The sequence below is a fragment of the Candoia aspera genome, chromosome 9 (genome assembly GCF_035149785.1).
Source record: "Candoia aspera isolate rCanAsp1 chromosome 9, rCanAsp1.hap2, whole genome shotgun sequence".
NCBI lineage: Eukaryota > Metazoa > Chordata > Lepidosauria > Squamata > Boidae > Candoia > Candoia aspera.
The window spans coordinates 23286314-23314226 of NC_086161.1; the positions used below are offsets into that span (position 1 = coordinate 23286314).

The 27913-nt window shown below is 46.0% G+C and overlaps 1 protein-coding gene across 6 annotated transcripts in view; it reads left to right on the plus strand.

Moving 5' to 3' along the window:
* Positions 1–27913, plus strand: part of AAK1 (AP2 associated kinase 1) — a 108006-nt gene that overhangs the window by 37762 nt on the left and 42331 nt on the right. For all 6 annotated transcript variants that reach the window (XM_063311557.1, XM_063311559.1, XM_063311561.1 and 3 more), the window contains exons 4-12: positions 1376–1518; positions 4165–4286; positions 5678–5759; positions 13128–13260; positions 15310–15413; positions 16013–16092; positions 19482–19636; positions 21728–21975; positions 22852–23115. In XM_063311557.1, the coding sequence (XP_063167627.1) occupies positions 1376–1518; positions 4165–4286; positions 5678–5759; positions 13128–13260; positions 15310–15413; positions 16013–16092; positions 19482–19636; positions 21728–21975; positions 22852–23115 (1331 nt within the window). The remainder of the gene's footprint in view (positions 1–1375; positions 1519–4164; positions 4287–5677; positions 5760–13127; positions 13261–15309; positions 15414–16012; positions 16093–19481; positions 19637–21727; positions 21976–22851; positions 23116–27913) is intronic.

A 27913-nucleotide genomic window follows, 5' to 3' on the forward strand; every position in this document is an offset into this window, starting at 1 on the left:
GTCATGAAAGTCCGTCTCGAAGGAGAAATAGGGCTATTTTTATTAATTATGTATTGATTGACTGCCACAGTCTCACGACTCTGGGCCCTGAAATAATCTCCATGCTTCTTTCGAAAACAGATATGGAGAACAGTCGCTGGCCCAAGGTGACCCAGAGCTGTGACTCCAGAACTTTTCCCCGCCCCAGCCCCCCGTGCCTGGAGTACAGCTACAGATCTCCTCCAAATTGTAATTTTTAATGTGACGGAAGAAATTATTTAGTAAACACATTCAAAGTGCCTTTAATTGGAGTGCGTTGAGTTCTTGTTCCAGTCCCATCTGCTTTTTGAAGCGAGGTCTCTGGCGTCCCCCCAGGGGCAAGAGTGGACCCTAAGCCTTCATGCCTCTGGAGCCAAGATCTTGCAGCTGCCCTGCCAACAGTGGATAGAACCTGGTTTCTGAAGAGAGCTGTGGATTTCTAAACCCCCCTCCTCGGATCTGAGATGCCTACAGACATTTTTGGCTTCCTGCCAGCCAATGAAGGGGCTGTTGCTTCCTTATCTTGCATGGGGGGATCCTTGCAGAGAGAGTTTTCCCAGCTCCTTAGAGATCAGTGTGGAAAAACCATCCAGACCTTTGTGTTTATTTAGAATTCTGTAGGGAGAGTTGCGGCTTCCGGGTTAACTTGAGGCAAAGCTTGGGAAACGTTCCCATCTTACCTATGGGAACCAGCAGCTGGTAAGCTCAGAACAGAAATGGGGAAAGATCCAGCCTTGTTTAGCGAAGAGTCACCTGGTCTCTTGACAGCAGTTTTATTTATCTCAGCATCAGCTTCCATCAATACCAGCTTTCCTTCTTTAGATGTCTGAATTGATGGAAGGGGAACAGAGAATCAATCATCCCTCTTAAAGGTTTCATCTCTCTCTCTGCCAGAAAAAGGAGCTTTCACTCTTCTTGCCATGGATCCAAGGGCCTTCCTGCAGTGGGGGAAAACTTACTTTGCATGCTGGAGACGTGGGGTTCGGTCTCTGTCTTCGCTCAATCTGGCTCAGGAAGACCATGCAGGCAGCCTGTGCAAAGACAGAGCTCCGACCGCCAGTTAATTTCAGGGGGGGGGCCCTGTTGCCTTAGAAGAGTCAGGGCTGGCTTTCCACAACGTGCCAGACCAGGCTAAAATGAGGCTGGACAGCTGAGGGTGTTGTGTGAACCCAGCCATTCCATTAGCATCTTCTGCCAGCCAGACCCCCACATTACAGTGTGATGAGGTGGCTTGCTTCCAGGTCAAGCATGTATGTGAACACGGGAATCGTTTTGCTAATCTGGGTTAGGATTAAAATACGTGGTATGGATCTACCCAGGGGCTTCAGCATCCCCCCTCTCTCTTCCTTCCCTGCAGGGGGCCAAGTAGTGAACCTAATGAACCAGCGCTTACAGACGGGATTCACGGAAAACGAAGTTCTGCAAATCTTCTGCGACACTTGTGAAGCTGTGGCCAGGCTGCACCAGTTCAAATCACCAATCATCCACAGGGATCTGAAGGTAGCAGCTGAGGGTCTTGTACAGATGCCTTTGGGTAGTAGGGTGTGTCATAAGAGAAATGGCAATATCTGTCACTGCCTTTGAACTCATTAAACCTGGGCAAGCTATAAGGATCTCTGGTAGTTTTCAGCCAGCTGGCAAGATGTTATAAGAAGAATGGCAGGAGTAAGCCACTTTTTAAAGCATTTAGATTTACAGGTAGTCCTCGTTTAGCAGCCACAATTGCGACTGGTGACTCGGTCATTAAGCAAATCATTAGGCAAAGTGAAGTGGTCATAAACTGAAACCGCAGTTGTGCTTATGATCTTCCTTCAGCTGTCCTTTGCTTTATAGACCTGCAAAGGTTGTCAGTGCGAGGATTGGTCATAAAGTTACTTTTTAATCACCATCATAGCTGTGAACAGTCGCTAAACAAGGCAGTCGCTAAACGAGGACTCCCTGCATTAGATTTAGATTCTGCCTTTTATTCAGGTAGCATACAGTGTTTCATCCTCCCTTAGCTGATTCCCCAGTGCCAATCAACACCTCCACTATACCACATTGGTTCTCATATAAAAGATAAGCTTGTTTTGTTTTTAGATTTACATCCTGCCTTCTTTTTTCAGAAGCTCAGAGCCTCATAAGTACATCCCCCCTCCTATTTCCCCACAACATCAACCCTGTGAAGTTGTCCTGTGTTTTCACAATGGCCACCTCAGCGATCAGAGTGGAAGAAACAGGGAAACGTAAGCGTGCACAAATCAAGACTAGAACACAGTCGTATGTTCTGAAAGAAATATTTTTTTCTTCAGTTGGAAATTATGGAGCAGTTTTTTTTTTCAACCAAACCTGGCTGCTTGGGTAGATAAGTTCCATAAGGCTTAATTTCAGACTGAAGTGAAAGCAGATCTATATTTGATCCTCCTGTGCAAGGCCTGCTAAAAGAGAAGAGTCCAGGCATGACATTTTTGTGACAAGTCTGATCTTTGTTAAGAGAAACGAACAAAGGTGCTGCCTTGGTTGTGTGAAGGGCTCTGGAGTCGTCCCCTGGCGGCTGGGCAGCTCATTTCCCACAAGAGAAAGTCACAAGGCTGAATTGCCTTCTTCAAAAAAGAGACGCTCAGAGTAAGGCCCCCAAAGCCAAAACATAAACAATAACAGCTACTGTTCAAAGCACATTAAAAAATTCCAGGTGTGGTGCAAAACAGAAAGCTGAAACCTTTGGTTCCTGCTTCGCCCTCCTCGTAGGAACGTGGGCGCTGATAGTACTCTCTTCAGAGTGGCAGCACCATTGGTGGTCCCTGTGGTGCTTTGATTACAATTAAATGAAAGCCAGATCAGGCAGATTCTGGTGAAGGTGCCAGAAATTCCCACTGAAGGCAATCAGCTAAGTGCTAGTTCCTCAGCCAACTCAGCGATGGGATGCCGGGGGAAGTGTTAACACTGCAGATTTATTGCTTTGCACAGTCCCCTGATGCCTACTTGCTCTGCCAGTGATACAGGCTGTCCCAGATAACGCCAACATCTTCCTTGTCTTTGGGACTCATGTGCATGGGTTATGTGCTTGCTGTAGCAGTGTGTAACTCGAGGAGAGGAGAGTAAACCATTTGTTGCTTAGTTTTAAGGGCTATTCTACAGCTGCAGGGGCTCAGAATCCAGATGCAAGGTTTTCCTGGCTTTGTGACAAAGCACAGGAAACATTTTGCCACAAGCTGCATTCTGCTAGCATGCCACGATGGAAAGGGGGCAGGGTGGGGGTCAGGGAATGCTTTGTGAAGAAGCTTTGGGGCCCTTTCATTGTCCAGCTTATTCAGCTCCCTCCATACATCAGAAAGCGCTTCCTCAAGTGACATGTTGTGTCCTCTTTATCCTGAAAACCGCAATATATCATTTAAGGTTATAGGAAGGGCCTTTCATGGGTCTTGCAATGGGGAGGGGGAAAAAACCCTCTCTTCACTCCAAAAGCCTATCAGGAAAAAGTCTAGATTGACTCCCTCAATTGATAGATTGCCTGATGTACAAGCATTTTGTCCATGGAGGGAGCTCACCCATTATGCAATATATCCTACTCTTTAAAATGGAAGGGCGGGAGTCCACCCTTTTTTTCTGCTGTTGTATCTTTAAGCTCATTCCCTCACCCAAAGCCGGTTATTTTGGAACAGGAGGTGGAAAAATAGTGTCACCTGTTCAGAACAGGAGGCAAAATTCCTCATGGCAGTCCCTGAAACAGTCATCAGTGGAAGGAATTCGAACGAGGGAAGAGGCGGGCTTCTCTGTTAAATTGCTGACTCCCTGCTTTTCCTGCACTCTGAAATATGTCAGTAAAACTAGAGAGAGCAGATGTCTCTTATTTATTTATTAAATATATGTGGTTGCCCATCTCATATGCATGACTCTGGGTGACTGACCATTAAAAGTGGATCAAAAAAAGAATAAAAACACAACCAACAATTACAAGCATAGCGATGGGCCGACAGCATGCATCTGTTTGAGCCTGGCAGGGAACCCCTGGAGTATCGCAGGAACTGGTTTGGCTTGAAGTGCCTGTCCCCACTGAACTACCTGGTTCTGTGCAGCATGTGTTCCAGAAGTTATCCATTAGACAAGAAACACTGTCCTCTTGTTTGCCCTGAGCTTATCACAGGTACGTGCCTGTTTTCTTTCCAGGTGGAGAATGTCCTGTTACATGATCGGGGCCATTACGTCTTGTGTGACTTTGGGAGCGCCACCAATAAATCACAGAACCCTCAGTTGGAAGGAGTGAACGTAGTGGAGGAAGAAATCAAGAAGTGAGTCTGTGTGTTTTCAAGGGTTTTCTTTTTAAAAAAGGCTTTTCGCACCTAAACGTTTTACATCAATAAGATGCAAAATAATGCCGCAGTTACTCTTGGGCGTTTCATAGCTGCCTTGATCCATCACATGCATACGCGCGCACAGACCCCAAATCCTCAGCTGTATAGCTTTGAATAACTTTATGAGTATCAATTATAATGACCCAAATAAATGTTTGATGTTTTTCATCAGAAAAAAAAAAGAGTAGGAGATGAGCATGAAGCAGTGAGATCCAGAAATTAAAAGCAGATGGTGTCAGCTTTCACCAGACATTCCAGACAAAGCAAATATTTGTGCCTTTTGAGGAACCTTGAAAAAAGTACAATAAATATTCTCAAAGTAGATGTGCTTTTGAGGCTATGCTCTGCCCAGGGCTACCCCCTGGTTTTGAAACTGGATCATTAGGGTCCGTATCGACTTTGCCACTTTGGTTCTGAAGTATATAATTTTGAGTCTCTTACACAATAAATTTGAGTCTGCTGTGCATGGCCAGTCCAGGAAGTGCTCGGAGCTCTTACACATGCAGTGATAGCATTTAGTGGCTCGGTGTCTTTATTCACACAATTTCCTAAGTCAGAATTTTTCAGAACTTTGATGTATTGGTAGCCCAATGGCTATTGTTTGCTCCTCCTGGAAGTCAAAGTGGCTAAACAGAAAATGTAATGTTACATTTGAACTTGGATCCTAGCTTGACTCATCTCTAGCAAGCCAGGTTTTGTGGTTGGCTTGTGGCTTCTTAGAGGAACAAGAAGCCAACATTTGACTGCTCTGGTAAGTTCAGAATTCTCTGATGGGACATTTGAAAGTTTACTTAGTGGCCACATGGCAGAAATGATTATTCCCACTGAATAAGAAGTCCTCAGAACGATCCTTTGTGTGGTTGTTCTTTATCACTGGTGGAATTTCTAGCACATAGAAAATTGGTACAAAATTGGAATAAAGGTGTAGATAGACTCCTAGAATTTTAATAATTTTGCTTACATTAGAGGCCATTATTATATAGGTCAGGTGGAGATAATCCCAGTCAGTTTTTCATTCTGGCACAGATGAAGCAATTACCTAAATCTGCCATTTTATCTCAAGACTATGAGGGAATAGTTACACAATCCAGCTATTATGGGCTGTTTTGACTATCCAAAGTACAGTAGTCGTCTTTTTGGGCGGGAACAAAATGCCTCCTTGAAATCATTTACTTTTGAACCTGCTGAGCCATTTCAACTACTGTACTAAGTTGTTCAAGGAACAGAAAACACTGATTGGCCTTGTGTGGGAGAAGCACCATGTGGTTGCTAAAGCTGTTGCATCTTACCCTTTTACTCCAAAAACATGAGTCTGGGTTTTGTTGTAGGTATACCACGCTATCATACCGAGCTCCAGAGATGGTCAACCTCTACAGCGGCAAACTGATTACCACAAAAGCAGATATATGGGTATGTAGCCTTGGGATAGTGGCCCCAAGTGTGTCTCGAGGTCCCTGTGACAGAAATTGATCAGAACTCTCAGCCTCCTGGTTCTCAGCCCCTTGGACCTTTGCGTGATGCGACCAAGAAGGCCCTCACTTTTGTATTTTTAAATCAGAGGTGGTGATCCTCTGATGCAACTAGCGTTGTTAAATTAAAACTTCCAACAGTGTTACTCTGCCCGTCTGGCGAATGCCGAGAGCAGTAATTCAGGAACATACGAATTACTTCTTACCAGGTTCAGCTCCATTGTAAAAGATAAGGTCTAAAAAGTATGCTCTTTTTATTTATTTTGTGATCTAAATGGGCAGGAAAACGTTTCATACGAAAGGAATATACGCTGTGCAAACTAAGGTCTTCCCTAACCTAGTCATGCTTCCAGATTTGTGAATCTCAACTCCCAGAATTTCCACCAGATATGGCCATGCATGTGGAGGGGGTCGACACCGGAGAAGATGGTCTTCCATTGTTGAATCAAAGTGATCTCTTACTGTGGCAGCAGACGCGCACAGGAGTCATCCAGATCCCCCTCTTAAACATTCAGTATTTTTTGCTTGCGTGCTTGCTTGCTTGCTTTAAACTAAATCTAGCTCTTCTATATGTGGAGATGCCTAGGAAAACACATTGGCGGACAGCATCTAAGAATAATACAATACTGTGTTGCGTCTAAGAATACACACCTCCCACCTTATATCTTTCAGTTTGGACTCTTTTGCAATGATTTCCTTCACCACAAAACGTGTGGCTACAGATTTGCCTGGAAGTTTCTCTGACTTTTCTCAAGGAAGGGTCGGATGGGACAGGATGGGGTAGAAGTGTGACAGATTAAATTTAACTAGCCAGATATATTAAATAAAAGACCTGGTATCTAAATGAATTAAATGATCTATTTAAGGGCCATTTCCCCTGTTGCATCTTCATACTTCATTGCAGGAACATTTTGAGTGGAGGATCACGTGGCATCGCGCACTCCCAGAATTTTGTATACTGTTCTCCATGCCTCTGCCAATTTTAGTATCACTGTGGATGCTGCAAAGCCAAGGGAAAATTGATCTTTATTTCCTGATAACACGGAAATAATCACCTTCCCCTCCTTTTCATGTCTACAATAAATAAGAGTTTAGAGCCATCTTAGTTTGTGGCAACAAAACAGCCTCGAACTCTGGTGGCACTTTCAAAACTAACCAACTATTTGTTAGTCTGGAGGGTGCTACCAGACTTAAGGAGTATCAAAGGTTTGTTCATTTATAGGTTTTCATCCTATTTTATGAGTAGAATTCTCAAGTACCTTCAAGCAGCAAAAAAATCCTGCCATGGATATGTTGCAAGCAACATCTTTAAAATCTTGAAAAGGCCTGAGCTGCTGAAGTAGGAATTGGTTCTTGATCTTGTTTCTCTTCAGGACTACCCAGGTGAGGCAGCACCTGCTATGAGTGTGCAGTAGCTTCTTCCCATTCCCCCTGAGATTCAGGGGAGATTCAGGGAGATTCAGATGAAGGGGAGATTCAGCTGGTTTGAAGGAGTGGACTCTTGTCCTTGGCTTCAAACAACCAGATGGCTTCTGCTAACCCATCATTTCTGCAACATTGAGGAGGAAGTGGCCTCTTGGAGCCACAAGACTGGCAGAAGGAAATGTCAACCTATGCAAGACATCTTCTTGGAATGACCATGGTGGTCCTTAGCTGTGCAAACGCAGCAGGAACGGCTGCTGGATATTTCTTTCTGAGAGGGACAGATTCCAGGAGCTGCTTTGCAGCTTCCAAATTCTCTTTCTTTTGTAGTCTAGATAAGCACATGTCATCTTGGGAGAGCAAAATGCTCATTTCAGGCAAGACCTTTATGGCCAGGCTATATATTTAATGATATGAAGAGGCATATTTAGTGGTATGCTTTATTATTGTGTTTTATGGAGAGGTCTGATTTTAATATTTTATAGTACGTCATTCTTGGCTGCAGTCTTTCTGTATATCTTTTGGGCCTGCTTCTTGCTTGGAACCTCTGATATTATTGTAGAGTTAGAAATAAAATTGAACAAAGGGAGGCAGAGGTGTCCATGGGAGGCAGCAAGGCATGGGAAGTGACATTGCATGGCTCATGACATCATTGTGCAAATATGCTTATTATGCATATTGACTGACATGCATATCACATAATTCACATCATTGGCATGATGACATCATGACACACACATCAGGCTCTGGGGCAGTTGACCCAATCCTGAAGAAAATCCTTTTCCCAGATTTGAATCATACAGTCTTCTTTAGCAGGATTGATTAACATGAGTGTGTTACAGGAATTTCAGCAACTAAACTCTTTCCCACTTAGAACCAATTTCTCTTCTAAGGCATCAGGATGGAGGGTTTGGTAATCTAATTCTCACAGTTTTTTCTGTGAACAAGCAAGGAGGTGGTTTTGAAATACGTCCCCTGCTTGCCCACGGGGGACAAACAGCTAATGGGAGCAATGGAAGCACCAGCTTCCTTTTGCACGCTGCTCCTTCCCCCATCTCATTTTCCTGAGTAAGAGGAAATTAATTATAAGTGATTAATTAGCCTGGCTTTGGATGAGCTGCTGGATGAGCCTGCAGGTATCTATTTGCAAAACTCTCTGTTGAATCCGTATCAGTCTGTGAATTGACTCATAAAGCCCATGACATCATTGTGGTTTTTACCAGATGCCTATGGACAAAAGCTGTTCCAAAGAGCGCCTTGTAAATTACATTAAATAGGGATGGCTGCTCTGAGGGTGCTCACATGACCTGCCAAACCAAGCTTAATGTTTACTGAGTTTAAGGTCACACCCAGTGAACCAGATAACATAGCAAGCTACAGCTAGTTGTATTTTAAACTGTCCCCTCCCTTGTTTTGCTTTGTTTTTTGTTTCAATTTTTTATTAACCAAATGCAACAAAAATAAAAATAAAAATAAAGAATATACCAAATTATAAAAGAAAGGGGGGAAAACTAAAAAAAGAAACAAAAACATACAGAGGATATATTCAGACATACATGCATCAATAAATGGAAGCCATGATTTGTTACAATCATTCATTGATTGATGGATGGATGATGTGCCATCAAGTCAATGTTGACTCTTAGTGACCACGTAGATTTTCTTCAGAGTGATCTGTCCCTAACCTGGTCCTTTAACTCTTCCAATGGAGCCCCCATTGCCACCACAACTGAATCCATCCCCCTGGCTGCTGGTCGTCGTCCTCTTTCCTTCCACCTTTCCCAGCATTAGAGCCTTTTCCAGAGAGCTGGGTCTTTGGATATATGATGCAAAGTAAGATAAGGCCTCGTGTGACTCAGTGGCAGGCGGCAGCACTGCAACTGAAACTCTCCCCACGACCCGAGTTCAATCCCAGCAGAAGCTGGATTCTCTCTGGGCAGCCGGCTCAGGTCGACTCAGCCTTCCATCCTTCCGAGGTCGGGAAAATGAGCACCCAGCTTGCTGGGAAAGGTGACAACTGGGGAAGGCAATGGCAAACCACCCCGCTCTATAGTCTGCCAAGAGAACGTCACAAAAGTGGCATCCCCTCAAAGGGTCAGACATGACTCGGTGCTTGCCCAGGGGACCTTTCACCTTCAGATCAAGATAATTTGAACCTGGTCATTTGTGCTCAAGGGAGAACTCTGGATTGATTTGTTTGATGATCCATCAGCTTGTTTTCTTGGCCAACCAAGGTATTCTCAGGAGTCTTCTCCAACACCAGAGTTCAAAAGTGTCCACAGTCATCCAAAGCTGTTAATCAATTCTGCAAACCACTGAATAATGGCAGCCATATCTTTGTCTTTCCATACTGTGATGGATATTGTGCATGGAAGTAGACAGACAAATCTTAAGCAGATTAATAACAATCCTCCCCTATTTGGTATGGTACCCATTGTGGTGCCTGGTCAGCGGACAATTTCTGGTTTGTGTTTCTACATTTTGAAAGCAAAGAACATCTCACAGTGATGGCTGCTGCTCACAAAAGTTTCTGCCTTTTTTGGAAATGTGTTCGTCGGAAAAGGGGCTACCAGGCTCCTTCAGATTTTGGATGCCATTGACCAGGATTCCTCAACCAGGGTTCCAAGGCACCCTTGGGTTCCACGAGAGGTCACTAGGGGTTCCCATTCCCTAGATCACAATTTATTTAAAACATTATTTCAAATTCGGGCAACTTCACCTTAAAGAGGCCAGTTTCATCCTTTATTTATAGTTTGAGAATACTGTTTGTGCATCTATACAGGCCTACCCATGAAACAAATGTAATAATTTTGTAATTCCTGGCCTATATTGGAGCCTGAATGTGCAGGGGTTCCCCGAGGCCCGAGAAATATTTCAGGGGTTCCTCCAGGGCCAAAAGGTTGAGAAAGGCTGCCATAGACTTAGCACGGCCCTCCTACCATATTTCTCCAGGGTGTGATCATTTTCGTGGAAGTCTTTAGTAGCTTCCAAATCAATATTGTTAGGTTTTGTTTTCAACCAAAAGATAAATGAAATGGTTACGCTTAATAAAGCATCCGGGCAAACACTGGCAATCTGTAGCCTTTGAGCAGGGGAACGGTGGCATATTAACCACACACTAATGTAGTGTTGCGAGATGCTCGTTGTCCTTCAGACATTTTGCACAGTGCCTTGTTTGTGAGTTCCCCTCTGCAATGTGATGATAATCACACATGTGCAGATCGTTTTGAGAAAAATAACAAAGCAAAACCTTTGCAGAAAGGAGGTCCCCCCCCCCGCATTTTCTTTCCTCTTTTCTTTCTGACCTTTGTGATCAACTTTTTGTGGTTTTTATTTTTTCCACCTCTAGAGATCTGCCTTAGGCTTGTTTCTGGGTGCTTTATTTTTCAGTCAAAGCCAAGTTCCAAGGTTCGTTGTTTGTCTTTTGCTTCCGAGCGACTAGGTGCGAGGAACGGAAGGCTCAGTCTTCATTCCCTTGCATGCGGACGAAAATGACTGTTGCTCAATTTTCCCTTGGAAAGGCAGCTCCAGCGTCCTAGGCTTTGTGTGTGGGATGAGGGAATGGGTGGATGCTGATGTTCTCCCTGTCATTTGCACGTGATGCAGATGCTTCACAGGGCTCCTCACATCCTCCCCAGCTTAGTGGTTGATGACCGCTTTCCTACAGGGCACCTTGTGAATCAGAAGCCGCAGGTCTTCGGCCTTCAGGTAGAACACCTGAGTTACGTGTCAAAACATGGATACTTGGCTTCTTCATTCACCATTCAGGGAGCCTCCTAAGGCGGGAACCTAGAAGAACTTATTTATGTATATATGAGTTCATACCCTGGGTTTCTGTTCTTTCCAACATTCAGGGCAAATTACGGCGATAAAAAAAGAACAACAAAATGGTATGATTAATACAGCCAATTAAAATCATTAACAACTGAAAGCTGGGTGAAAGAGATGTGGTCTTATCATCTTCTTAAATACTGGAGGTGTGGAAGTTCCACACATCTCCTTTGGCTTCGGAGCCAGGCCTCCTGTGCCCTCTCCTGTGCCCTCGGTGGTTCTGCTTTTGGCAGAGGGTCATCTTCAAAAGGGCTTCTTAGGCTGATATAAGCAGCCGCTAGGGAGCCAGGCAGTCTCTCAGATAGCCAGGCTGTTCAGGGCTTTAAACACCAGCACCCTGCTGGCCAAGGGAGATCTCTCAGGGCAGGCACTGTGTGGTCCTGGTATTTATGCCGGTCAGCAGCTTGGCTGCATTTTACACCAGCTGCAATTCCCAGACAGTTTTCAAGTTAGCCTCCGGTAAAGCACAAGTCAAGATGTGGACAACTGCTGTGAATCCAACCGATTCAGGGTCACAATTGGCACACTAGCCATGATTATGCAGACACATTGCTTGCCACAATCCCTTACTAATCCAGTGGCAACTGGAGGCTAAGGAGAACTCCCAAACTGCGGACTTGCTTTTCTGGGGAAGTGCAGCTCCACTCAGAATAGACTTCAACCTCAATTCTTCAATTTCTTCTTACCAGCAGTACCTCCATCTTGTCTGGATTTAACTTCAGTTTGTTCATCTAGCTCATCATTCGGAGTAGACCACATTTGGGGGTCCTGATAGCTTCCTCCCTCCCTCCCTCCCTCTTTCTATCTCCCCTCCCTTCCTTCCCTTTTTATTATATTGTTATAAATCTTGATATGTTGTATTATTTCAATACAGTGATATTTATATAATATGATGAGAGATTATTAACATTCTATTATTTAGATAGCTTAGAGTATTGAAAACAGAAAGGAAAGAAAAATTTCTAGCAATATTAATTTCCATTTAGGATGTCAATATTACAAGCATAAAATGATTATTGTCATTCAAAGTTAAATATGACATTAAAAAAAGAACCGCTGCAACTCACATCAAAGTGTTGGTTATATGATAAGGGTTTCAATCTCAAGCTAATTGTTCAATGTTAAAATCTTCATTGTATTGTTTGTGTGTGCGTGTGCGCGCATGTATGTATGTTGATAAAAGAGAAAAAAAGACAAAGCAAATTTGACAGAAGCCAAAATTTTATTTTATTTATTTAACAAATTTATGTAGCCGCCCATCTCACGAATGTGACGAATAAAATACCTAAAACATTTTTTTTAAAAGGAATAATTTTTATAATAATAATAATAACAACAACTACTGCTACTGCTACTGCTACTGCTACTACTGCTACTACTACTACCAGTACTCTTGGTTTCTGACTCCCCCCTTTTTATACATTTGCTAATGTGTGATATGTGTGGACATTCAGAGATTCGTTCCAAGATGTTCTGTGTTGTATTATGTATGTCTTTCCAGTACTTTTGAGTTCTTTTACATGTCCACCACATGTGATAAAACATCTGATAGCTTTCTTGAATCTAGGAGGTAGAGCTGGGAGTCATCCTCTGTTCTAGAGAACGGAGAAGCTCACTTTCAAAGTTCACTCAACTCTCCCCTTTTTTTCTTTTTTCACCTTAGAGTCCAAATGTATCCTTTGAGTTAGGGCAGCTTCTAAGAATGTAAGGTGACCTCCCCATTCCCTCATTTCATCCTCACAACTTCATCTCGTGTTCAGAGACATTGTGTCTTTATACCCTACACAGTATGTAGCTCCTCAATTCTGAAAGAATATTCTTGATTCTCCAGATCTCCAGATCTTGAACAATTACTTGCAAAACCCATAATTCCTCCATTGAGAGGAAGCTGTTCTGTTCCCAGCCTCAGGTGTAGGGCTGGCCACAGCCTCAGGGCAGGTCAGACTACTGCAAAAATAAAATGAAAGACAGGAAGGGTGGTAAAGCTCTGTGTGCTGGTGGGGATGAGCAGCCCCTGCTTCTATGGGACTCTGAAGACTGGCCAATCTCCTTTCAGGCGCTGGGATGTTTGCTGTACAAGCTCTGTTACTTCACTCTACCGTTTGGGGAGAGCCAAGTGGCAATTTGCGACGGCAACTTCACCATTCCTGACAATTCCCGCTACACCCAAGACACACACTGCCTCATAAGTGAGTATCTGGTTTGGGGTGGGACCTGGTTCTGGGTTTCCAGGCCCAATCTAAGCATTTGGGTGAGAACGTGGGATGTCAGAGAGGCCTTGGGCACCTTCCTACTTTATTGCGGCCTCCAGTTTTGTGGACCAAGGGTCATTTGGTTAGATAAATGTAAGCCAACGTTTGCCTAGAGTAATTTAGTCTGCTGCGTAAACCACCTCACAGTTTGGCTGTTAAAACAGAGCTGTTATTTGGATGGTTTCTATTATCTTTTCCAGGCGTGGCTTTGTTTCATGTTTTTTAGTTGCGTGGTTTGGAAAAATGGGATCTCACTGCCCCTGTCTCATCACTCTTCCCTTGTCCCTTTCCACCTGGCTTCATTCGATGCTCCACCGAAGTCTTTTGGTTCTAGGTTTAAACAGTGTGTTTGAATTCGCTTGTAGCATCTAAGAAGGGAGGGTGGCATTTGGCATAACTGTGCAGTGAGAACTCCAGGCAGGTGGAGAGAGAAAGGGTGTTTTCCTAACTTCTAGTGCTAGAGGAAGAAAACACCAACTCTACGAGAGCCAATTTTCTCCTCTCGGCACCACTGCTGTGTCCTGTGCTGGATTCCACCAGTTGGCCTGGGTCTTGTGCACTTCCTGCAGAGGGACTTGGGATGGTAGTTTGGATGCCCCTTCCCATCAGACTGGTGGCCTTCGATGACTGTTTTGATGGTTCAGATATCTGTGGCTTAGCTGTCCCCAATCTGGAACTCCTTCTTGACGTATTAGGACGACAATTCCAGGAACCCCCAGCCACCACTGCACGTTGTGGAAAAAAAGGGTTCCCCATCATGGGTCAGGTCCATGCTGAGGGCTTGTCCGTAGCAAACAGAGAATCAAAAGTGAACTATTTAAAGGCAAATTGCTGAACAGGTGAGCATTCTATGAAATAGCCCCATTGTGCTCAGTTGAGTGTGTGTGTTGCCCACCATCATCGTGGGTGAAGCCAGCTATTTTGCACAGAAAACATTTAGCCTCTCCTTCATCTGAGTTGCTGCGAACGTTGGTTTGGGTCAGTTGCAAAGACTTCTAGCTTCTCAAGGGCCTATTTGTATGACAACTGAAAAACCAAGTTCCTGGGTTAGCAGAGGATGAGCGGGATGTTGGGATGCAAGACTGGACAGTAGGAATCCATATTGTCTATATTTATTTCATTGTTTAAAAACTGAAGTGTAATTCTGATACCATTACTTCGATATTGTGGAAAAATAATAGATTTGTTTTCAAAATTTGAATTTTTCTTTTTTCCTTACAATTCTTATTTTTATTATTCTATTTTTCTTATTATTTCTCATTTTTCTTTTTTCTTTCCTTTTTTTGGTTCGCATTGTTTGAATTCTTTTAGACATACAATTTCTTCAGTAGTTTAGGCAGAATGAAGGTTACTAGATTTGTCATTCTATTATTACCTGGATTGACTTTAAAAAAAGAGCTTTTTTAAAAGGCGCTGGGTGAGCTGTTCTGATCGCTGCTCCTGGTTCTTCTCAGCCATGGGTGCAGCAAATGGTTTGGGTAGTGATTTCTAAACTGGGGGCGTCCAGCGCCTTTTCAGGCCAAATCCATTAGCTGCCAGAGAAAAGCTTGCTAGTTCTCTCCTTCAAGTGTCATATGAACATGATAATTATTTGGGACCTTCTATTTATTTATTTTAAATAAATGTCTACTGCACATGTTGCCTTAGAGCAGAAATGTTTAAAAAGAAAAGACGGAGAATCAACGGTTAGTTTACAAGCTGTTCATTCAAACACGGTTTGCCCTTGACACATTTTAAGAAACCATTATTCTCCCGAACTAGAGGTTGGCCTTGACTCGCTTTATTTTAAAATGGAAGCTTCTGCTTCCCCCCTGCGGTTGCACGAGAGTTGGAGGAGGCAAAGCGAGGACAAGAGGCAACCCCATGCCTTCAAGTCCTCTGGGCCAGCTTGCTTTGCTCCCCAAACTGAGGCTGAGGGCTGCTGCAGAGCACTTCTGCTGAGCCTCGATCCTGCTGCCCCCAGCTAACCACGGTTCTCTTTCCTAGGGTATATGCTGGAGCCTGATCCCGACAAGAGGCCTGACATTTACCAGGTCTCTTATTTTGCGTTTAAGCTGGCTAAGAGAGAATGTCCTGTCCCCAACGTGCAGGTGAGTTCTCTCTGCTGAAGGAGCAGCCGGGCAGGGCCCTCGGGGCTGCGTGCTCCTTCCCCAGCCGTCGCAGAACTAGACAGGCAGGGAGTGATTTGCCGGGAGGCTGCGGTCAGGCGCATCCCATAAACACGCGGCCCTCCTTGCAATTAAAAGAACATTGTGTTTTGAGAGGAGCGGGAACCACACGGCAGTTTCACGCACAGGCGATGTAAGCCGAAGACTGATCTTTCCATGCAGTGAACTGAATTTTTCTTCCGCTCGGAGTGTTTTGTTGGGGTTGTTTGTTGAAGCAAAAGTAGAACAGGTGCTCTTGTTTTGTTTGAGCATAAGATACTATGAAGCTTATTACTGGATTTTTTTTCAACCTGAACTCTCTCTTGCTTGGGTGGGGCACTGAAATCCCATACCGTTTTCTTCCTTGCCCCCCAAGGCGTTAACGGAGTGAGTCGATGTTCCTTACTCCGAAGTGCAGCTAAAAGCAGCTCAGGATGCCCCCGGTTTGGTGGCCCTTGCTCTGGGCAGCCTTTGACAGCCCTTGGTAGCTTTGTGATGTGAAGGTGGGTAGCTTTAATGAGTGCAGGGTTTTTGATTTCCAGAATTCTCCAATTCCTGCCAAACTTCCAGAGCCTGTGAAAGCTAGCGAAGCTGCTGCTAAGAAAACCCAGCCGAAAGCCAGGTGAGCCCACCCTTTGATCTGTCTTGACACACCCCAGAGAGGGTGAAATCGGTGTAACTAACATCAGCATGCTAATGTAAAACCAAGTCTTAATATAAGGCAGGGTTTCTCAGCCACGTTCCGTGGCACCCCCGGGTTCCGCGAGAGGTCACTAGGGGTTTCCTGGGAGATCACGATTTATTTAAAAAATTATTTCGAATTCGGGCAAGTTCGTATTAAAGAGGTAAGTTTCATTCTTTACTTTGAGTTTAAGAACACAGGTAATGCATCTAGACAGGCCTACCCATGAAACAAATGTAATAATTTTGTAGCTCCTGGCCTACATTTGAGCCTGAATGTTCAGGGGTTCCTCGAGGCCTGGAAAATATTTCAAGGGTTCCTCCAGGGTCAAAAAATTGAGAAAGGCTGATAGAAGGCCTTGAGGTCAACAATGAAAGAGAACTGGGTTTGCTTTGAAGTGGAACATGCAAAAATGGGATCCCATTATTTCTGTAAGCAAGGGATGGGGCAGGCCACTATTTCCCTTCACAAACTTCCATTTCCTTCGGTGGAAAGCATCTCCAGAATTCCCATTTTGCCATTTCTGCATAGCCTTGCAGGAGTCTGGTAACACCCTTTCTGATTAACCAATTTTATTGAAAGGCATAAGCTTTCAATAATAAAAGAAGCGTAACCCTTTTAATAAAATGTGTTAGGCAGAAAAGATGCTAGCAGGCTCCTGATTTTTTGCCGCATAGACTAACACAGCTGTCCTCTGATATATCACCTTTTGAGACTTCAAAAGAAGAAGAAAAAGATACTGTACAGATCCAAAAGGAAGAATGTGCACTGCTGCCCCGAACAATCAACCTTTAGAATAGGAGGGTCGTCTTAGTTTTGATGAGAATAAGAGAACAGATGAAGGGTTTTATTGAGGGGAAAAACCTGTTCTTGGGGGAGGATCAGCTTAAATTGAGCGTCATCTGCTTTTTAGATGAAAGAGTACATCAAAATAAAAATGACATCAAAGCTGACCTTTCAGTAGGAATGGGAGGGATTGAAAAACAACAGCTATGAATCCCTGGAAAGGTAGAGTAGAATTTTGTAAATAAGAGAAAAGAGCTGAATAAAATGCCAGCCAAATGCAGCACCGAAGAGCTAAGTTGGTAGACATTCCAGAATAAAAGGTAGATAAAAATAGCTGGGATTGCTGTCAATGTGGACCGTGAAAAACACTGTAGAATGTTTTTCTGTGCCACCCAGAGTCACATTTTGTGAGATGGGTGGGCATATAAATAAGATAATAAAATGAAATAAATAAAATGAAGGTACAGTAGGAGAAGCAGATCAGAGTGATAGATACAAATTCAGGCCTAGGTAACATGAGATCACAAAAGTAGCATCTCTCCCTCTTATCAGCACTAAAGAAAGAGCCCAGAATTTCAAGCCAGCATTTAGGGCTGGGGTCAAGGATCAAAACGGCAGTCGCGTTTGCCGGGTCTTCGCCTTTCCTAGGTGGCCCAAACCCTCCTTGACCTGCTGGGTTTTTCTTGAACTGCCACCCTCGTCCTTTGGAGGCGAACAGTTTCGCCGGTTCTGTCCTCGCCCTCCTGTGGGGCTTCCCTCACTCACCTGAGCCCTGCCTCGCTGTAGGACGCCTGCCCCTCCTCTGGCCCCTGCTCGGTCTTCGGGGCGAAGGTTTCTGGGCGGGCCCGCCCGCATCAGTGTCGGCTAAAAGGTGCTCTCTGTGGCGTATTCATAGATTGCACAGCCGTTTAGAGCAATCTGGCCAAGTCTGGACAAAAGTCCTTTTTATAGAGCCATCAAAAACAGTTGCCCTCGACTCTGGCAGCTGTTTCCGAGCGAACTTGCGATGATTTTGCCTGCCCTTCCCTCAGTATAAAAGTGCCCATTGAACACAGGAGGTGGCCTCCCCAGTTGGAATGCATTCGGTGACTTTAGAGGGTCCCGAGTGGTCTTGATTGGATCGAAAACTCTATTCTTGGAAAGGCCAGCTGCCAGGGATGGACGGTGGGGCTAAGAATCACATGTGTCCTTCGGAGCCCGTTTTTGGGGAACCTCGCCCCCTTCGGCCACTCTTGCCAAAACCAGTGCACGGCAGCGGAAAAACTGTTGTGTATGCTCTAAAACAGTCTGGAAAGGGTTAGGGTTAGGGGGGAAAACCCTAGAAACTTCTGCTCCCCACCCCTCTGGTATGGGACACAATCCAATAATGGGCTATATAAAATAAATAAATAAATAAATAAACAATCCACCCATTTTGCTTTAGATCGGCTCACCTCTGATGATGTGGGAACTGCAGTCCCCAGCCACACCCACTAGGTGCAGATTCCCACATCTGCTTTCAAAATCAGGAATTGGGATTGATTGATTGATTGATTGATTGATTGATTTGACAAATTTATATGGCCACCCAACTCACACATGGTTACTCCGGGCGGCTTACAGAATTAAAAACCATAAAAACACAATACATACCCCATGGCAGCAGCAAACACATTCATATCAGCCACTAGATTGGCTCCGAAGCGACCTGGGGTCCCCAGGCCCACTGACAAAACCACATCTTCAGGGCCTTGCAGAAAAGGAGCAAGGAGGAGGCCAATCTTACTGTGGGGGAATGTTGTTCCAAAGGGAGGGAGCCACCATGGAGAAGGCCCTTTTCCTCGGCCCCACTTGATGTACTTCCCTGAGGGGACCCGCAACACGTCCTGCCTCCCCGCTCTGGTGGGCCGGGCGGATGTGACTGGGGAAAGGCGGTCCTGCAAATAACCTGATTCCATCGCCTATTGCATCTTTTTCGGCATGCTTCCTCCATGACTGGGTTCTTAGTGATGATCTTGTACACCTGCTGAAGGGTCTGTCCTAATCCTGCCCTTCACTGACGTCTCCGTGTTTTTGGCCAGGTTCGACCTTGGCCTGGAATGATCTCCTGCTCTTTGTCTATCAAATGCCTTAAAGCCCAGTTTGATTATGTTGTCCAGTCTTGTTTGGGTACCTGCTACCCTGGGACCGTCCCTACTGCTGATTGGCTCACAAAGACTCACCTTCCAGGATTCTGCACTTCAGGTTTCTGGATTGTGAACTTCTAGGATTCTGCAGTCGGCACCAATCAGGAAATCAGTGACAATTATGTCAGGTATTGCATTAAATTGCATCCTCCTGTAGTTTGTGGATTTCCCTTGCAAGATGTGGAATTCTGTGCTCATTACTTTCTCCATTTGATTTTTTTTTCCTAGAAAAGAAGGAAATTTATTTTAGGGGACCTTTGCCACCTGCAGGACCGAGGGATTCTCTAAACACTTGGGCCACTAAGAGAAACTGATAGTAATGTCTCTCAAAAGTAGCCATTATTCTAACCTCTTATTTTGTATGTGTGTGGTTTCCAGGCTGACAGACCCTATTCCTACAACAGAAACATCCATCACACCACGCCAGAGACCCAAAGCTGGGCAAACACAACCAAATCCAGGAATTCTGCCCATTCAACCAGCCTTGACTCCCAGGAAGAGGCCTGCGGTCCAGGCCAATGTCCAGCCACAAGGTGAGAGTCAGAAATGCCTTTGTGGGGAAAGCCTGGGGGCAGAGAGGGCCAGTTTGACACAATTCCCATTAATTTGTTGTGCAGTCATAGAAATGTGTGTTCTGTGTACTCTTAGGGGCGTGCACCAAATGAACAAAGTGGCCCCACTCGCAGCGTTCCTTCGGAAAACGTAGACCATTTCATGTTGAATATTCCACCACATCAATAGAGGACTCAAAGCAATTTTTCTGTTTCCCACAGAAGTAGACGGGAGGAATCCTATTCTACTATTGAGTCCACGGAAAAATTGGCCAAGGGGATGATTTTTATTTATTTTTTTTATCATTTTTCAGTCAGGCTGCTAAATGTTCTCAACTACTGATTTCATTTCTTGCTAAACAGTGCTTAATTGTATCAACAGTTTCAAAACATTTAAATTAATTTATACTTTTACAAAATCATTGTCTTGGCCAGGTTCCTTGGCCCACAGTATATTTTGTTCCAAGCTTGGAATAGCTGAAGTGGCTGTTCCAAACACAGAGGACTTTGCACAAATATTTTGCACACATCTGTGTGTTCTACTGACATTTGGTGAGGGCTGATACAGAAATCTAGCTAAATGTAGAACATTTGAACATTCAGTAGTCCCCAAGGAAAGTAAGCGTTTCGTTAGGGAAATAGTTTTTCTTGATTAGTTGTAGGGAGGGGCTTCTTTTGGGCTAGTTTCCTAACTATTGCTACCTGATGCTGACCTCAGCGATGAATTATTCTGGAGTAGCTAGGAATGCTTAGAGAAAGGGGTTGGAAATGTCTAGAGATTTTTACAGCCAGGACTGTGTACAGCTATGCTTCACAAGAATTAAAGTTGCCTGCTAAGGCAGCCCACATTCTTTATTAAGACAAGCTGTGGGGTTTTTTTCCCCCCAGCCCATAGGCAAGATGTAGCTTTGTCCGCTTTTGCCTAATTTCACTGCCCTTGCCTTTCATGGCCGGAGCAAGAATGCTGACACAGGATGCTTAATTCCCACCTCTCCAAATCTGGATACTTCTAGATTTGTCCGCTTCTAGATTCTGAGATCTTAACAGGCATTGCCCCCATGCTTTTAAGAACATCTCTGAACACCATATGGATTAGGAACTCCTTGGTGCTTTCTGGAATAGAAAAGCAAGTGAGTTCTGCCCCCCAGCCTCCACTGGGGGCCTTTTCTGCATCACTGAAGGATCCGTGTTGAGCACTGGCTGAAGACAGCTCGGTGCTCTGCAGCAGGCGGGCTCTCTCCCCCAGAACAGGGCAGCTGCTCCCCTCCCCTCCCACTTCGTTGTTTTCCTAAAGGCTGTGCTTCAAAGCCCACAGCTGGGTGGGAAGCTGCTGGGTCAACTTCACACTGGGTTGGACGTGACTCTGAAAAATGGGCACGGTTCCACCACAAGCAGGGCTGGCACCAGAACAGCTTGACCTTGTGGGCTCAGCCGGATGAGGGCCGCCTTCTAGAGCTTGGGGTCACTGACACTTCAGCCCCAGAAAGATCCTTCAAGCCCCCAAATTATACTAAAGCAATGAAACTGACGGATTCAGCAGCGTTAGACCCAACAGTAACTGAAAACACGATAGCCTGTAAAAATGAAGAAAATCTTAAGAAGGCAAAACGGGCTTAGAAACAATACTGTTCCACGGGCAGGTAATGCCCCTGGGGAGGGCCCAGCAGTGGCCACAGGGGATGCGGGAGCCGGGAGGAGGACAAACGATGAAAGCAGCGTGACACCATTGCAGTGCAAACCCTTCCCTCTTGGTCCACTCATTGCGACGTTGCACGCGTGCTCCAGGGCCGCGGTGTGGTGGCATCGTGCTACTTCCATCTTGTTGACGGAAGAACAAAGCTTCTGCAGGTGCCCACGTGAGAACTTCTGCCAGACCGTCCAGTTGAGAAGTCACACCATGTGCACACCTGAGTCCAGAAGGTTCCCCAGTCCTGCGTGGGAGGGTCCTGGCCCTGTGCAGCCCTTCCTAGTCTGCTTTTTTACAGTTGCTCCCAAATGTGCAGGTTGAGCATAAAGGAACTGCATCACCTGTGCGCCATTTAACCTTCTGCCCTCCCTGCGCTGTGCTTGCAGCTCCGGCTCCTCTGGCCGGGTGCCAGCCCCCCCTGCCTGCAACTCTTCCTCAGCCAAACTCTCTGCCTCAACCGACTCAGCCCAAGCCACCCGGCGCTGCACAGCCGGCGGCTGCCTCTGCACAACCACAGCTTCCTTCAACCCAGGCCACGCCGCAGCATCAGCTCTTCTTAAAGCAGCCACAGCCGCCGGCCTCGGCTCTCTTTTATCAGCAGCCCCCGCAGATGCCACCGCTGCAGGTTCAACAGGTAAGGCTGGGTGATGTCCAGCATGTCTTGCTTTGTCAGCCGTAACCCTGAATGCAACTGCTTTAGCAGCCAGGAGAGACTTGAGGAGGCAAAGCATAGCCGGCATGTCTGTTTGCAGAATCAAGTCAGCTTTGTACAATCAGAGCCTTGATTGGGGTAGTCCTCATTTAGCGACCATTTACAGTTACAACTGTGATAAAAAGTAACTTTGTGACCAATCCTCACATTTCTGACCTTCACAGGTCTGTAAAGCAAAGGAAAGCTGAAGGAAGAACATAAGCACAGTCGCGTTTTCCCTTAGGGACCGCTTTGCTTAACGACCAAGTTGCCGGTCCCAGTTGTGGTCGCTAAACGAGGACTACCTGTATATTCTTATGGGGAGGGTCATCCAAAGCCACAGGGTGCTGTGTGCAGAAACTAGCTCTGCAGCTTAATCCTGCTCCCCCATCGGATTCAATTGGCACAGGAAAGCTAAAATCATGTTTTAATCCTCGAGGTCTTCTCTTGCATTTGCTTCGTGGACCTTTTGCAAATGAGGAGGCAGCAGAGGAGGAAGAATGTGAGAGACCAGAGCAGGATGATGGAGTCCCAGAGTTGGAAAGGCTGTTGGATTCAATGGGGCTTAATCCCGCTTGCAGCCTCCATGACAGAGGGCTGTCTCTCCTCCCCGTGGACCGGCCCAGTTAGGGGCCCACCCCCAGTCCCTCAAACCCTGCTGGGGCCCAACCAGCTGCCTCTTGCCATCTCTGTGTTTGAGGCTGTTTTGGATTGGGTTGCCAGTGTGGGAAGGGGATGGGAAGACCCTCTCACGCCACCCAGCTGCATGTTTTCCAGAAAATGGCAGGTACCGATTGAGCCTTTGCCTTGCCCTCCCAGGTCCACATGATGCCCCAGGCACCCCAGACGTCTGGGAAGCCTCAATTCCCGGTGGTGCAGCAGGGAACAGTGGCTGCCACGCCGCAGCAGCCGCCACCACCGCCGATGCAGAACTATATGCAGCAGCCGCAACAGATGTTGGCCCAGCAAGTCGCCATCCAACCCAAAATTGTTGCGGGGCAGCAGAAGCCCCCGGCACAGCTACTTCCGCAACCGCAGGGGCCGCCCTCCGTTGCACCTCAAGCCCCCAGCCAGGAACACCCGGTAAGGATCAGGCAGACCTTTCCTGCCGTGGGTTGGAAATTGTTGACATCTTTGAACACAGCGCCTGTGTTCTGCATGATACGCTGAGTGACGCTAACTAGACAGGCCAAACGGGGCTAAGGCAGTAGCTGCCTGGGGGATTCTGGGAGTTGAAGTCCACCCATCTGAAAGTGGCCGAGGCTGAGAAACACTGTGCTAAGGGGCTAAGCTGTAAGGAAAAAAAGTCAGACTAAGAATAACTCTAGCCAAGTTCGGCATGTTGTCTGAGTGCAGCAACTAGGTCTGAACGTAGCCAGCAACTGTTTAGAGAGAAGCTTGAACTGGAACTAGATTCCTGCTGGTGAAACGGGCTCTTGGCCGCCTTCTCTAAGGTGGCTGCTCAACCCGGTGCTGTCCTGGGAGTTGCAATACTAACATACCCACAAGGTCCAGGTGCAAAATGCTGCTCCAGCTAGTGAAAGCTGTGGAACCCTTGTCCAAAAGGTCCTGATGCGTGTGCTTAAAAGAGCACCGTGTTCAGCACATAATTGCTGTGACTCCTGTTTGTAGAGGGAAGAGAGTGGCCTTGGAGGACGGTGGGAAGGTCTGTTACCAAGAGAGTAAGCAGAGAAGCGTGGCTTAAGCCTGTTCCAAGAAACTAACTTGAGGAAACGGCTCAGACCGGCCCCTCCCCGGTTCACACGAAGATAAAGGGAGGGAGTGGGAAGCACATTCGGACTTGCCAGTTTCTGTTGCTATAGCCGTTCCAATAAAAGCAGTTTTAGACCTTTACGGCATCGGTTTCTTAGTCTGGTCTATCTTATGGGGCTGACATGTTTCATTTGGATTGTCTGGGGGAACCGTGCAGCCTCCTTGGATGGGAGAGGATGCTGGTCAGCTGGCCAGAGCCAAAGACCACCGGTGTAAATGGCGGTTCTTTTTCTTTCCTTTTTGATGTCATCTGTGGGAGGAGATGTGAGTCTCAGGCAGTGTTTCTCAACCTTGGCAACTTCCAGACGGGTGGACTTCAACTCCCAGAATTCCCCAGCCAGCATTCTTTTTTTCACCCGTCTGGAAGTTGCCAAGGTTGAGAAACGCTGGTCTAGGGTTTGGGGCAGATTTCCTGCTGGGGCAAACGTAGCCAGACAGCCAAGGGCCTCTTTTTAGCTTGTTACAAGCACTGAAGGGATCCCCGCATCAGAAATACAGGCTTCACCAGCGCCAGATGCTACTGTTGGGCATGAAACATTGGAGACCCTGCCTCAGATTGTCCCGCAGCCACGAGCCTCAGCAGATGATCTTTGTGGACTAACCCATTTCCATGGGCAACTTGAGGCAAGGGTGGATAAAGATTTATCAAGATAAATACTACAGTTCTGCCCTTTGGTCATAACTGCGGCTAAATAACTCATGTACCTGTTTCATGACTGGCATGCGTTACTGACCTCAATACATTCATGCTTCTAAATACTTGACCATTGTTATCTGGCCAATCATCGACCGATCAACTGACAAAACTTTTTTGGTGAAATGCTTAATTCCAACTCCCTGCTTTGTGCTGGGAAATGGAGTTGATAAAGCCTCTGCTGCGGCTGCACGTAAGTCAGCCTCTCTTCTCCAGCTTGGCTTCCTTTCAACGTTGTGGGCCAAGACAGTTTGCTTTGGCCTCCGTTCCTAGGCTGGAGACGCAAGTGAGTAAAAAGGCCTTCATTTAGCAGAGCAGGCAGGGGCTGGGATGGGTATGTGGGCAAGATTGCTTGCAAAATTCCAAATTACTCAGAAAGAATTTTGAGGTAGTTTATTCCATATTCGGAATCAAGGATGAAAATTAGTTCAGCTTCGGTGGATAGCTTTAGTGGGCCTCCTGGTGCTTTACTCTGCATTAGACAGTTGTATAAAGATTCGTTTTGTTGGGCGTGCCGTGGTAGGAAGAAGGCAGGCTTGGGGGAGCAAATGCCAAGGAAGAGGAGAAGCTGAAGGACCTTTGAGCCTCTGAAACAATGGGGTGGACCAGTAGCTGTGTTTGGAGAAGACATTGAACCATACATTGAACAACAGGCAACTACATACTAGCCTAGCGTGTGGTATGGACCAGCCTTGTCTGGTTGGTTTATGCTTCTCTGTGAACCTTGAAAATTTGATTATATTTATTCTGGGGTGCATGTCCTGCAAATACAGCCTGGTGTGTTTCATTCCAACAAGAACCTCTTGAAATGTGGCTGTTCCTTCTCCTTCAATTTGGGATTGAACTTGAAGTCTTTGGACTTCCTCCGGGATTCTCCAGGTACTTCTTTGCAAATGCTAAGGGCTGGCTTGCTTCAGAAGCACTGAGCGGCTTGCTCTAGGTCTCTCTTTCGGGTTCATTTAGCTCACAGGTGGCCAACTTGAGGCCCCAGCACCACATGGATTCCCCGGGTCCCTTTTCTGCAATTGGTGTCCCCTCTTTACACTTGTAAACCGCCCAGAGTCGTCGTTACACGAGATGGGCGGTGAACAAATATGATAGCCTGTCTGTACCTAATGGGCTGTGAGAATATCCTTGGGACACAGGAGGAGGAGCCACGGCCTAGATACTGGTCAGGCAAGCGACGTCTCAGCCCACAGAAGGAATGGGGGTGGAGAAAGCATCTCAGAAGGGACCCGCCCTAGTTCTCTGGAAAGTAAAGGCAAAGGAGGTGTAATGGTATGTGGAGATGACCTTGGGAGACAGGAGGGAGAGCTGCAGACTGGACAACTAGAAGAAGACAAATGATCCAGAGCTCTTCTCGCTTCACTCCCCCATTAACAGCAACTTGACCTGGAGGGAGGCAATGGGCATCTTTTGGGTGCCCCAAACTCTCAGCAAATAGAGCCAGGAATTTCCAGGTTGTTTCCTGGAATTCTTAGAGGGAATGGGAGCTCCCCAGGCAACCTTCTGGGAAAGCAGTGGTGGTGGTCCCTTTAGGGTTAGCTGTGCTGAAGCCCCCATAGGCTCCAGGAGCACTTTAGCTCTTGGTGCTTGCTTCTTACTTCCAGAGCTGAGCTTGCAAGTCGTTTGGAGGAGGATTAATTTACAGGGAGATCCCAAATCTTTATTAACAACAGACTTTCCAGCAGCAGCAGCAGCAGCAGCACCTCTCCCACCCCCTCCTAACAAGCCTTCCATTTAATGCAGTGTTTCTCGACCTTGGCCACTTGAAGATGTGTGGACTTCAACTCCCAGGATTCCCCAGCCAGCATATGCTGGCTGGGGAATCCTGGGAGTTGAAGTCCACACATCTTCAAGTGGCCAAGGTCGAGAAACACTGATTTAATGTTTATAATGAATGCGTTTATCTCCAACAAGTGCTCTTTGCTTAATGAAAACCAGGGCTTTTCCCGCACCAAGGGAAGCAGCTGCCTCAGTATAAAAGGACTGGAAACTTGCCAGGGATTCCTATTCCCATCACTGCAGATGCTGGCAAGTAAAATTTCATAGTCCCTTCATCTCTCCCCCGCTCCCCTTCCTCCCCTATTGGCCGACTCTTAATTATATTCCACTGTAATCATTCCCATTTGTTTCTTTTTGAAACGCAGCTTTTCTGGCTTTTGTATGGGTACGTATGTTCAGATAAAAATGGCAAAGAAATGTGTTCCAGCCGAAGCTGGATACCCCTAGATATCTTTGCACACAATTTTCCTGTCCCACCATAAGGCTTTGAATCTCTGAAGCCATCTGGTTCCAAGAGCTGGTCTGGGGGGGAAGTCCCTCCCTGCTGCCCCCATGTATTCCTGCTTACAGAAGGAACCCTTGCGAGTGAAGAGATTTCTTCAGTCAGCAGCTTCGTCAATTAGACGGGCATTTAGGGCAGAAGTGCACAACCAAGGTCTCCAAAGCTGTGTGTGGCTTCAAAAGCCTCGAATGCAATCCCCCAGAATTCATCCAGAAGCAGAAGAGGCACTTTTAAATGCATGGGCATATTCTCTCTCTCTCTCTCCCGGGTCCATGCTACATGGCACATCGGGCAGTAAGGGTTCTCCAGCTCCTTCGGCCTTGGGCAAGCGTTTCGGCATCCTCCTATGTGATTATTTATTTATTTATATTTCACATTTCTATCACCGCCCATCTCTCCCGAAAAGGGGACCCTGGGCAGTTTACAATAAAATCACAATTAAAACATATAAATTACAATATAAATAGATCTATAACAATAAAATAGATGTAAAATATAAAATCCAAGCAGCGCAGATCTTGTTTGTTGGGGAGAGATCTATGATACTAGCCACCCCGAAGATGAACCGGTGGCCCTCCCACCCCAAGCGAGGCGGCCGAACCAGGTTTTTAGGTTCTTCTGGAAGTCCGGGAGCGAATGGGCCTGTCTCACCTCCGGGGGCAGAATATGCAGTCCTCATATTAACACAATTTAATTTAGAGGGAGAGACAGACAGACAGACATATGCTGTACCTGTTACACCGTTCAGTTTCAGGAAAACAAGATTACGCAGAGTGCAGAAAAGAGTCAGAAATGTTAAGACAAGGAAATAAAACATGAGAAAAGGAAAGGTGGTTAAATCAAGTTCACATGAACAGCATTTTTATGCCTTTCCATATGTTCCTCAAACCATCCTTTGCTTCCATGTTCCATCACAGCCATCCATCCATTGCCTTTGAGTCTTTAAACTTTCACCTCCCCTTTCTGAGCATCTCATCAGCTCCATCCAGCCATGACATCCTTGCTCTCCCTGTTTCTCTTCACCCGTTCACTTTTCACACACACACACAGACACACGCATCCACACACGGGCGTATATATAGCACGTAGACAAATACTTGAGTATAAGTTCTACCGTTCGGTTCTCA